This window comes from Mixophyes fleayi, chromosome 8, assembly GCF_038048845.1.
Source record: "Mixophyes fleayi isolate aMixFle1 chromosome 8, aMixFle1.hap1, whole genome shotgun sequence".
In the NCBI taxonomy this organism is placed as follows: domain Eukaryota; kingdom Metazoa; phylum Chordata; class Amphibia; order Anura; family Limnodynastidae; genus Mixophyes; species Mixophyes fleayi.
Genome location: NC_134409.1, coordinates 131,267,967 through 131,280,230, shown reverse-complemented (window position 1 = coordinate 131,280,230; position 12,264 = coordinate 131,267,967). Strand labels below are relative to the sequence as shown.

General features: G+C 41.9%; 1 protein-coding gene across 2 annotated transcripts in view; it reads left to right on the top strand.

Annotated features, from left to right (window-relative positions):
* Positions 1-12,264, top strand: part of NDUFAF3 (NADH:ubiquinone oxidoreductase complex assembly factor 3) — a 44,299-nt gene that overhangs the window by 29,414 nt on the left and 2,621 nt on the right. The window contains exons 1-3 of one of the 2 annotated variants that reach the window (XM_075183579.1): positions 9,252-9,357; positions 10,957-11,068; positions 11,740-11,932. In XM_075183579.1, coding sequence (XP_075039680.1) covers positions 10,977-11,068; positions 11,740-11,932 — 285 coding nt within the window. In that variant the 5' untranslated portion in view covers positions 9,252-9,357; positions 10,957-10,976. Of the gene's footprint in view, positions 1-9,251; positions 9,358-10,956; positions 11,069-11,739; positions 11,933-12,264 lie in introns of those variants that run through there. The other variant, XM_075183580.1, reaches the window with a different exon arrangement.

Here is a 12,264-nt window from a genome sequence, read left to right as displayed (position 1 = left end):
CTGTAACTGACACTGGCTTTATCCCCCGTTCCCAGGACAACATTTCTTGAACACCTTCCCCTCCATATGGGGTCTCCTATAGAACTTTCTGCAGTAGCTGCAGTACAATCTGTTTCCCCCTATGCATTATACACTCTCCTTTAGATTTATGACACAATGCAACTCTCTTCTTAACGCCTTTAAGACACTTTTATATTCATGCACAACAAATGCAGGAAAGTGTAAAATATATATTTTTTTGTGCTGCTAAATCTGCAGCTATCTGCCTTAATAATAAAGCAGACACCTGTGTGCAGAATAGAGTTTATGTCAGTGAAATATCATTATCCTCATTTATTTATATAGCGCCACTAATTCCATAGCGCTGTACAGAGAACTCATTCACATCAGTCCCTGCCCCATTGGGGCTTACAGTCTAAACTCCCTAACATACACACACACACACACACACACACACACACAGACTAGGGTCAATTTGTTAGCAGCCAATTAACCTGCCAGTATGTTTTTGGAGTGTGGGAGGAAACCGGAGCACCCGGAGGAAACCCACGCAAACACAGGGAGAACATACAAACTCCTCACAGATAAGGCCATGGTCGGGAATCAAACTCATGACTCCAGTGCTGTGAGGCAGAAGTGTTAACCACTGAGCCACCGTGCTGTTATTTATTTCCTATAGCAATTATTAAATATCCTTATATCTCCAATTTCACTAATGACTGTAAGCTCTTGGTCCCATTAGGGAGCGAGTCTGGGTACCCCGGTCTTTAGATGGTGATAGGTTTGAGAGTCTTCTCTCTGTTGGTCTTTGAGGTGAAACCATTTTCATTGATGATGATAAATGTTTATTTTGAGACAGGGTTTACAAACTAGGTCATGATTTTGGGGGGAGTGTTGTTCTATAGTTTCCCAGTCTGTGCCTATAGTGTCAAAGATCTATTTTTTAGTGTTTTGTTAAAGTGAAAATTCTGTGGTTTACAAAAAAACAACTTTCATGCCACATTGTAACCTCCTAAGTGGTGAGGTGAGTGCATATGATTTTATATGTATTTGAGTGATGTTTGAAGCCTAACCGCCAGCGAAGGTAACTCGTAACAAATGAGGATCCTTAACGATGGGTTGTGGGATTCTGTTTTTTATCAAAATTTGAGCCAATGCCTCATATATCTATTATGCTAGATATACTAAGATTTATACTAGTCCGGAAAAGACTTGACAATTGTCATATTTGTGAAGGCCGAGCTACAAGAGAAAGGGGGGCTCTTTCTGATCTTGAGTTGTCATTGGATAATGTCAATATGTCTATCAATATGTCAGTGGAATCTGCATATAAAATATCTTCCCCAATTTCTTATGGATACTCTGAGACCTATTTTTTATATTGGTTGTAGAGAGGTTGAAAGGTTTATGTCCTATATACGCTAGATGAGTGGTGGACAACAGGCAGCCTGCCAAGCCTTCAACTGCGGCCCCACAGTCAATAGGAAAACCGCAAAGGGAGCACTGTGGTGGTCTTCCTTCCTCTGCGTTACCCCTTTGAAGGTTGAAGTGCAGCGTCATTGGTAAGATCCCCAGCAGAGCCTCATAGGTGAGGCATAGGAGAGGGTCGTTGGTAAGATCCCCAGTAGAGGGTCGTTGGTAAGATCCCCAGTAGAGGGTCGTTGGTAAGATCCCCAGTAGAGGGTCGTTGGTAAGATCCCCAGTAGAGGGTCGTTGGTAAGATCCCCAGTAGAGGGTCGTTGGTAAGATCCCCAGTAGAGGGTCGTTGGTAAGATCCCCAGTAGAGGGTCGTTGGTAAGATCCCCAGTAGAGGGTCGTTGGTAAGATCCCCAGTAGAGGGTCGTTGGTAAGATCCCCAGTAGAGGGTCGTTGGTAAGATCCCAAGTAGAGGGTCGTTGGTAAGATCCCCAGTAGAGGGTCGTTGGTAAGATCCCCAGTAGAGGGTCGTTGGTAAGATCTCCAAGTAGAGGGTCGTTGGTAAGATTCCAAGTAGAGGGTCGTTGGTAAGATCTCCAGTAGAGGGTCGTTGGTAAGATCTCCAGTAGAGGGTCGTTGGTAAGATCCCAAGTAGAGGGTCGTTGGTAAGATCCCCAATGGAGGGTCGTTGGTAAGATCCCCAGTAGAGGGTCGTTGGTAAGATCCCAAGTAGAGGGTCGTTGGTAAGATCCCCAATGGAGGGTCGTTGGTAAGATCCCCAGTAGAGGGTCGTTGGTAAGATCCCCAGTAGAGGGTCGTTGGTAAGATCCCCAGTGGAGGGTCGTTGGTAAGATCCCCAGTGGAGGGTCGTTGGTAAGATCCCCAGTGGAGGGTCGTTGGTAAGATCCCCAGTAGAGGGTCGTTGGTAAGATCCCCAGTAGAGGGTCGTTGCTAAGCTCCCCAGTACAGCGCCTTTGCTGAGCTCCCCAGTGGAGCGTAATTGCTAAGGAACCACAGTACTGTATAATTTGTACCAATGTTAAGAAAATATGGTTTTGCTTTGAGAAAACTGAATACTTCCTACTTTTGGGTCATAGCTGCAACGTACTACTCATGTTTTCCAAGTGACCTGAGGGTGCATTACTGTGATATATGAGGCCCACTAATCTATATGTCAGCCTGGCTGGGGTCATGATATTTGGGTGCTAGATGGTGGCACAGAGAAGTCCCCTCTGTCATAACGTCTGGTATAATTCACCAGCTGACAAAACCCTCAACCTGACACCTACATTTTTATTAGTATAATTATGGAAGGAATTTCCAGAGTACTATTTTGAGGACCATCTGCCTTATAATCATTATATCATGAGCGTCTATCTCTGTATTTCCTGACAATGAGAATTAAGATTAATGAGTTTATGGACGTGACATGGGCAGTTGGTAATGAAATTTTAGACCACGCCACCATAAAACCCATGTGCTTAAGACCTAGGTGCTTTCCACACTTCCATGGGCTCATTCTTTGCATACTGGGAAAACCAATTTGCAGTCACCCGCAGCTGACATGTCGTGATGATGCGCGGTTTCTGGAATCATTACTTAGGCAGCTATGCATGATTTGACACCACACCCTTCCATCTGCCTCTGTTCCCATCACTAATAAATGTTCTACTAATTACAATCAATTTATAGATAAAAAAAAATATTCAATCTGTCGATGATATTATAATGTAGCATTTATTACCAGTTGAATACGGTGCTATATTTTGTCTGAAAAGTATTATTTTGTCTTTGAATGATCTCTCTCTTTCTCTCTATCTATATCTATCTGTCTATCTTTATTGCAGCGTCAATCATATGCATTGATTAACAAAATACAGGCGTTATTGTAGTTGCAATTTTGTATCTGCTGTCAAATATTACTAATTATATAATGACAAACTCCTGTATTTGTGTGTTCTGGAATACAGTTCTAGTTTGGAGGATATTCTCATGTTATATTTTTATAAACGGCATAAACTGTTATATATCGTTTCCAGACCATTTGTCCGACTCTGTTTTTCTGTCTAATGGGTCATCATCATCATCATCATCATCATTTATATAGCGCCACTAATTCCGCAGTGCTGTACAGAGAACTCACTCCCATCAGTCCCTGCCCCATTGGGGCTTACAGTCTAAATTCCATAACACACACACACACACACACACACACACACACACACACACACACACACACTAGGGTCAATTTGCTAGCAGCCAATTAACCTACCAGTATGTTTTCGGAGTGTGGGAGGAAACCGGAGCACCCGGAAGAAACCCACGCAAACACATAGAGAACATACAAACTCCACACAGATAAGGCCATGGTCGGGAATTGAACTAATGGTCCCAGTGCTGTACGGCAGAAGTGCTAACCACTGAGCCACCGTGCTGCCCACTTACATCTGTATTTGGTGCCCGAGAGATGCAGGGAGACAATGGAGCAGATTCAATTACCCGCGAGGTGACGGGATGAGTCCCTGGAACATTCTGCATCAAAGTTTATACTAAAATATCTACTTGTTTTCCCTCGCAACCCACAGAGATGTGACAAGTAATGTACGGAGATTTCTGTGCCGTATAAGGCTGCAAGGTGCGTAGTCCGTCATCGAAGCCATGTCTGGCGGCACCTCGCTGCTAATTGAATCTGCTCCAAGTTGACCTGTCCGAGGTGACCACTGGATTGAACCAGGATCTCCAGACGATATTGTGCAGATATTCGTGGTGTGAGCTCTGCTTTGTGAGTCAGTGATGTCCCTGCCAGCTAGTGAACCGTTTAGCTGCGACATATTCAGAGGGAACTTGGACAACATTTTGGACAGCTTTATAACTATACTACTTGTTACAAACATGTGATTTTGTATCTTTGACTAAGCTGCCGGAGGACGGATTGTAATAAAAGAAAGGAAAGGCTAAACATTTATTTTTGGGATTATAATTTTTGGAATATCCTTTTGCCAAGGGTGGCGATTAAAGGTTACAAGGTGAGCAGCATTATTTTATCTTCCATGGTTTCCCACGCGCCAGTGGGAATGTTTTTGGTAGCGTTGTGTTATACCTTAGTATGTGAATAAGTTGACTTGAGTATTTTAGTTGTGAACGTTCAGCAAAAGCACAGAATTCATTTTATATAGTGAATTATTATTTACCTTAAGTCACTCTGTAGAACACGATTGGATGAAGCGACAGGTTGGCATAGCTGATAAAGGCATTGTTCTGATCAGATTTTGGAAGTTTTCCTGGAGGACATCATTCAAACCGGTAGTGCAGAAGTGAGCGCAGTTTGGCTTGACACCCAAACTCCCGGATCAGAGCGGTTTGGCGCCGTGTCTGAGCATCTGGATAACTGCTGTTTGGTACTGAATAATGACCAAGCAATGCCTTTCAGTACCATATCCCTCTCTTAACGAGCCATTTACACCGAGTGCCACAAAGCTTTCAAAGAACCAAAACAATTTTCTCTCTTTTGTGTTGTCATGCAATCATCATCATCATCACCATTTATTTATATAGCGCCACTGATTCCGCAGCGCTGTACAGAGAACTCACATTAGTCCCTGCCCCATTGGAGCTTACAGTCTATATTCCCTAATATACACACACACAGACAGAGACAGACTAGGGTCAATTTTAATAGCAGCCAATTAACCCACTAGTATGTTTTTGGAGTGTGGGAGAAAACTGGAGCACCTGGAGGAACCCACACAAACATGGGAAGAGCATACAAACTCCACATAGATAAGGCCATGGTCGGGAATTGAACTCACGACCCCAGTGCTGTGAGGCAGAAGTGCTAACCACTGAGCCACAGTGCTGCCCAATGACTTTTAATGCCTTTTGCTCCTGGTAATAAGCCGCCACTCTGTGATTTTCCGGCAAGATGTTTGCTGTGAATGATAGTTGGACCAAAGAGTCCCTGATGTAGACCTGTATTGTTTCATATGTCTGCTGTTATAAATACTGAAATCAATTAGGACTAATTTCATTACATACATAAAGTATTAAGGGGTGGAGGCAGAACAAACGTTAACTCGTTCACTATTTTGCATAACCGCAGAGGCCCGTTTCACAGCGCCTTGATTTCAGCACCAATTAGGAGGTTCTATTAAATAATCGATTGGTGCTATTCGCTCACCGTAGGCCATGACCCATAGACACCATTTGGCGCAAGTAAACCAGCATATTTCAGAATTATAAAACCATTAGTTAGGACATAAGATATAAAAGATAAAACGTCTCAGTGAATGGACAATAGAATTGCACATTAGGGTATAAACCGAACTGTGAGATGGGTGTAAGATTAGAGCAAATCTCCCAAATCTAGGGGCTTTCATTAGTGATGTGACGATATGCACGATCCAAGCAACACCATAAAGGAGACTATAATTTTTTTCAAACTTGCCAAGTTTTCTCCAAAATACTCTATATTTCTATGTCTTTATATTTATACATGTCGACATGGATCTCAAGTCTTTGTGTGCTGCTCCCTTACTCCCAATTTTGGGCCCCTAGAGTTCTAGCGAGCCCTTTCAGGATGAGGTAACAACCTTACCTGCGGTGGCAGGGTCTAAGGGGACATAAAGATATCCTGACGCATACAGAAATAGTAACGTTAGATCACGTTACACACGGACCAATCAATGTGTGCTTCATGTATGAGGAGGGCAGTGTCAGCCAATGGGATACAATGGAGTGAAGAGAAATATGGAGGATGCCAGTTGATGGGAGAAATCAATGTTACATAAACGCAACCTAGGTGCAAGAATAATTGTTTTTGTTTGTATAAAACTAAATAAAAAGGTGTTGAATAGTTAGGGGGAGGGTCTAGTTGGAAGGGGGAGGGAGCAGTAGGAAGGGGGAGGGTCTAGTTGGAAGGGGGGAGGGTCTAGTAGTAACAGGGAGGGAGCAGTAGGGGGTTAGGCTTTGTACATGTTTTCAGCCAAGTATCGGGTCTATCAAACGACCGTTCGCCCCTAAATTGCATCACTCTGTACACTTAGACGATGAACGATTATTGTACCAAAGCACAGATCATCGTTTGATTTGATTGTTCAGCAGAGCCATAAATCTTGTTCAGTGATAGAACGACGTCCTTCCAATCCTGCAGTGTGTACGCACTAACGAACAGGATCTCCATACAGTTTACAGAGTCACAAACTTTTCAGCCGATGGTTACGACTGTTGAAGAGCACAGATCTGAGGGTAAATGATTCAAAACCTGTATTGCATGTACACATGAATCGGCATGATGATTGGGCCTTTTTTTTTTAGGTTGTGGTTTAAAAATCGTTGTTGTTAAAATCGTTGTAGATAACAAATTGGTTGGAAAATTCTGTACTGTGTACTCAACCTAACTTTAAAATCTCTAAGTTTTTAGCACAGACAGACAAACCCTTTTGTCAATTCTGTAAAGGCATCAATGTGGTTTTATGAAGTGATCTATGTCTGCTTTACAGAAAACAAAAAGGTAATTATTTTATACAATGTATCTGTTTTACTTGCACAGATCAGGGAAGCTGTGTGGTTCATTAAACAAAACAATGCAACTTTATTTTTCCGTAGATAGTAATAGGAAGCTGTAACACATATATAAAACTAAGGCTTCCTGGCAAAGTTGCAAAAAAATCACAATACATTTTGGGTGAATCTAATAAAGCACTATTTCATAAACAGTGATTTAAATAGTCACTTATTTAGTCATTTGTGTAACGACTTTTAAATAACCACATCTATTAAAGGGCGATGGCCATAGACCGTCACTAGTATTTCAAACCCCCAAGGAAAAAATCCCCAGACCTCGCAAAGTCACTGAGATGTTTGATTTCTGCAGTGTTGGGGTATAGAGCAGAGTAATGTATGAAACAATGTCATAGTAAATTAATAAAAATAAACTCTCTGGTTTCAGACACTGAATTTTGGCTCAAAACCAGTAAAATGAGTGAGAAAAAAATTAAACATCTGTGCATGTACAGAACTTATTCCATTCATTTCAATGGCCCATTCATTTCAGTGGGATTGTTGCATGTAGTGCACACCCCAATGAAATGAATGAGCCATTGAAATGAACGGTCTAGACCCTCCCCCCCCACTGATGCAGCCATCTTGAGGTGCTTCTCATATAATTGGGCGCAATGCATATCGTCACAGTATCATAGGTGCACTGTGGGCAGCAATTTGCGCAGCTATGTAACCTTTTGTGTGTCTTATTATAATTTCTATGATTTTAACTGTTGCCTTTATATGAAAAAGTAAAAATTAAACTTTACTTTTAATTGTAAATTTAGGTGAAATTTCCCCTTAAAGCAGGGGTCAGGGAACTTTTTTACCCCCAAATATATTTAGATACGCCGACGTTACCCCCTTGATTTGAAAGGAAGGAAATCATATATTATTAATTATTGGAATTCAAAATTGTATTGAATCTATTCAATATTTCTTTGAAAGCTTCAATTTCAAAACTTCAGGTTTTGGAGAAATGGTGTTGCTTCAATTTTGATACAAGAGCATCAGGATTGGGGCATTTTGATGTCAGAGCAATGTGGATACAGTCTTCAGCGTCCAATCGATTTCTCTGCTTTGTTTTTATGTTCGTTAGAGTGGAAAATCCTTGTTCGCAAAGGTAGGTTGTTGCAAAAGGCAGCAACTTTTTGACTGCCTTCTCATGTGCAATTTTGATGCCTTTGCAGCTGTTGACATCCAAAAATATGACAGATCTGCTTTGTTTTCAAATGCAATACGTGCTTCATTATTGCATCGAGGCTCAAGAAGTGACTCTGCCAACCTTTGAGGCTCTTCTGGTACAACAGAAATTTCACATTTAAAGGGGTCTACAATCCAACTGACAGCGTGTGAATCGGCAGCATTACCCCCAGGAATTAAATTTTTACCCCATTTGGGGTAATTTACCCCTGTTCCCTGACCACTGCCTTAAAGCCACTGCTGATAGATGACCACTTTGTAACTGTTTTTTTCCATTGACATAGGTTCAAACAATAAATCTCACATAAATAGTGACGAAACAAAGACCACATCACACAACGGTCTACACAAGCCTGTCCTGCAACACAGTAAGTGTGTCATACAGTGTAGAAGGAACTGACAATTTATCACTGATCTTTGATGTACCTACATGACTGAAACATAACTTGAATATGACTAAACAGGTTATAGGGCTGGAGTTACACACTGGAGGGGTGACCAGGGTTGAAAATAATGTGATATATCATATGTCCCAATGCTGGTTGACATGTAAATTATTATTATATCATGTAAATATGAGAGACGTCACCCGACCTAATCACTGCACAATTAAAGCTACCAGTCCTGTTCCTAGTCCTGCAAGCCAAGGTAAAAGCCAAAAAGAATACACTTCCTGTAAGAAATTATTTGCAGAGACAGAATTTATTTAAAATCTGCATTTTTTTTCCCCCAAGAGCAGTAAAATAAATCCAGTTTTCTGTCTACAAAATGTACGTATCTGAAACATTGGAAATGTCACTCAGATCTTTAGGAACTGTGAGATTCAAGATATAGAAAAGTGTATAGACAGATATGGTCAATATTTGCAAGAAAATAATATAAATAATACAAAATGAATCTAAAAATAATATTATACTGCTTTAAGAAAACAATATACATAATAAAACAGGAAAGAAAATAACATTGTTACTGAATATATTTTATTTTTGTTTTACATTGCACTGTATACAAAATACTGGGCTGACTTTTAGCACAGGCTGTGCGCCTCCTGACCACACGAGGGCGATATGAGTTGGCTGATGTTGGAGGGATTGTCTATAGTAGCCGCTCTCTATGGTAAATATCAGGTCCTGGCTGCCATGCTGTGTGTACAAGGACAAAGTGTCTGCTAGGCTCAGTATGTTCCTGTCACTGTCCTAGGTAGGTGAGAACCCTTCAGCATCACACAGTGTGTTATGTATCAGCTGTATGTGGTGTTCTTTTCACTCCAGGTTCTTTCTGAATTAATGCACATTAAATGCATGAGCTGTGCCTGGTTAATGTTAACATTCATCATTAGATTGCAAGCTTTATTGCACGTGTGCGCTTGGCATGTAGCTCAGTAGCTGGGCTGCATTGCATTGTGGTATATTCCTGCTGGCATAGGCACTAGTAGCATGAGAGGGTATCCAAGCCCTGCACACTGGAGGTATGTTGTGGGCAGAACCAGTTTTCATAAGAGTGTAGCCTGTCAGTTGGCTAACCTGTGACACTCCATGTGTTGTGAAACTACAAGTCCCAGCATGCTTTGCCAATATATAGCAGCTTGTTGCTGGAAGGGTATGCTGGGACTTGTAGTTTCACAACACCTGGAGTGTCACAGGTTAGCCAACACTGCACTAGGAGCTAGTGACCTCACTGAGGCATGAGGTACAGAGTGGCTGCTTCCACTGAGGCACAGTCGCAGGTTGGGTCCCATGATGTCCTCAGTAGAATACATAGTTACCGGCTATCCCACTGTCCCAGTTGTTACAGATTTGTGGTTTTCAGATGTTTCTATAGTGTGTGAAAAAACCCAAAACAACAACACCACATTGTCTATGGATGTGTTCACATAAGAACGTTTTAATGCACTTGTGTTGCAGAATTTGAAAAGCATATGCAAAAAAAATGCATGTAACAGGACACCATTACAATCATCTATTTATTTATTACAATGTAGGAAATGTCGAACTTGATGGGTGTATCTTTTTATTTTTTTTATCCTTACTATGTACATCCATTCACGTTAATGCAGCAATATTTACAGCAAACAAGCCCATCAATTTTTCTCCACCTTCAGCATGCCGTTCCTCTTCTGTATGCAGGGTGCAATCCTCTGCTTTTATTCTGCATCCTGACATCTGTATGTGTTGTGCTCCGCACCATAGTCCCAGACATCCAAATTGCCCTCCCAGTTCAACACCCCTTTCCCCCATTATAGACGTGGGCGACTAAATTTCCTTTGTTTAAAATCATATATATATATATATTTATTTTTTTACAAAGTGGGTTAGTGTAGTGGATGGTTGCAATGGGACCTTTTCTGTACTTCAAATGAACTATATTATTTGCTGCAATCCTGTGATGTTGGGGGCTGGGTGGTGTTTTAGGGTTGATAACCTGGCACCAGTTTAATTTATCTATTCAGAGACCTGTCATCTTTCATATCAGGGTTTCACCCCTCGTTGTGAGATGTATTATCCTCTCTGTCTAGATGCCCCATTGTGGGGTGTTTAGAGAGTACACCGAGGCAGTAGCCCAAGAGCCTTGTTCCTGGATAGTGTATTCAAATATTGTTAGAGGTGCTGCTATTTTCATGGGACCCCAATAGAATGTATTGGGGGGGGGGCCTAAAACAGATTCTGGGACACCAGTTATGATCCACGTCCACAGGTTTTGCTCCTCTGAACAATGAGAGTGATGACCGTGTTTGCAGCGCTGTAACCTTACTGTGTAATATGGTTGGTTGTGGAATGACGGAATGTTGTGTTTCTACAGGATTCCATCCGGCTGTCTCCATGATTCCGTTAGTCGCACGCGGCCTTCCTGTCCTGCGCACAGCAGCTACACGCTGGACAAAGGGTGGGCCCGCAGTAACTGCGCACGCATGGTAAGTCAGAGCGGAGATGTGTGAGATCAAAGGGAAACTGATACAGTATAATTTATGCATTAGTGTGATATGTACAGTGCATGAAGGAAATCTGGGAATGTCATTCTTAGCAAATATAAGGTATTAAGTTAACAATATATTATCTTATTTTTATAATGCCACCATATTACGTAGGACTGTACTGAGAATATTGAACCATTCACATCAATCCCTGCCCCATTGGAGCTTACAATCTAAATTCCCTAACACAAACACAGCGCTTTGAGGCAGCAATGCTGACCACTGTGCCACCATGCAGCCCACTAATCTGAAAGTGTTGGAGCCCATTAAATGGAGCTTACAATCTAATTTATCTACCAACACACAGTCCAGTTTAGTCAGAAGCCAATTAATCTATTATTATGACTTTTGTACCTGCGGCTTAGTCACAGTGGAGGCAGACATTTTATTTTGGGGTGGAACCAGTCTTTAGCCTATCGGATAACTAGGAACTAGTGATAACGCTGGGGCACAAAGTTATGTCGCTGGTTCCTAGTGAATTCACGGCTTCCTCTACTGTGAATAGGAGACGGGTGCGGTTTAAGAGTAAACAGCGAGGAGCTATTGCTGAACAGACTTCATTGTGTCTGAACGTGGAATTCCTGTTTAATATGACTTTATTCTGCTTGTAGGCAACAGAACAGGTCCCATCGCTTGTCCCCGACAGGTGACGAACTCTATGAGAAGACCACGGTGACGCGGCTGGAGAGAGACTCCTCGGAGATGATGTATATCGAGAGCTACAACCGCCATGGTTTTATCATCAACAGAGACCGAGTCATCGGACCCTGCGCTGTGATCCCGCGGAGTATCCTGCACTGGAACGTGAGTCTGGAACCGCTGGTTATCTAGTGATCTGATCTGTCCAACACGTCCTGTGTCATCCCGTTAATCAGAATGGATCAAATACTCTGATACTTCAGTCTAAACCAGTGTTGGCTAACCTGTGACACTCCGGGTGTTGTGAAACTACAAGTCCCAGCATACCCTTCCAGCAATAAGCTGCTCTATATATTGGCAAAGCATGCTGGGACTTGTAGTTTCACAACACCTGGAGTGTCACAGGTTAGCCAACACTGATCTAAACCATTGTCTGTTCCCTTGCTTAGAAGCTGCAGTATTGACAATTTCCCCTTGAAGTGTTCACTTAAACATAA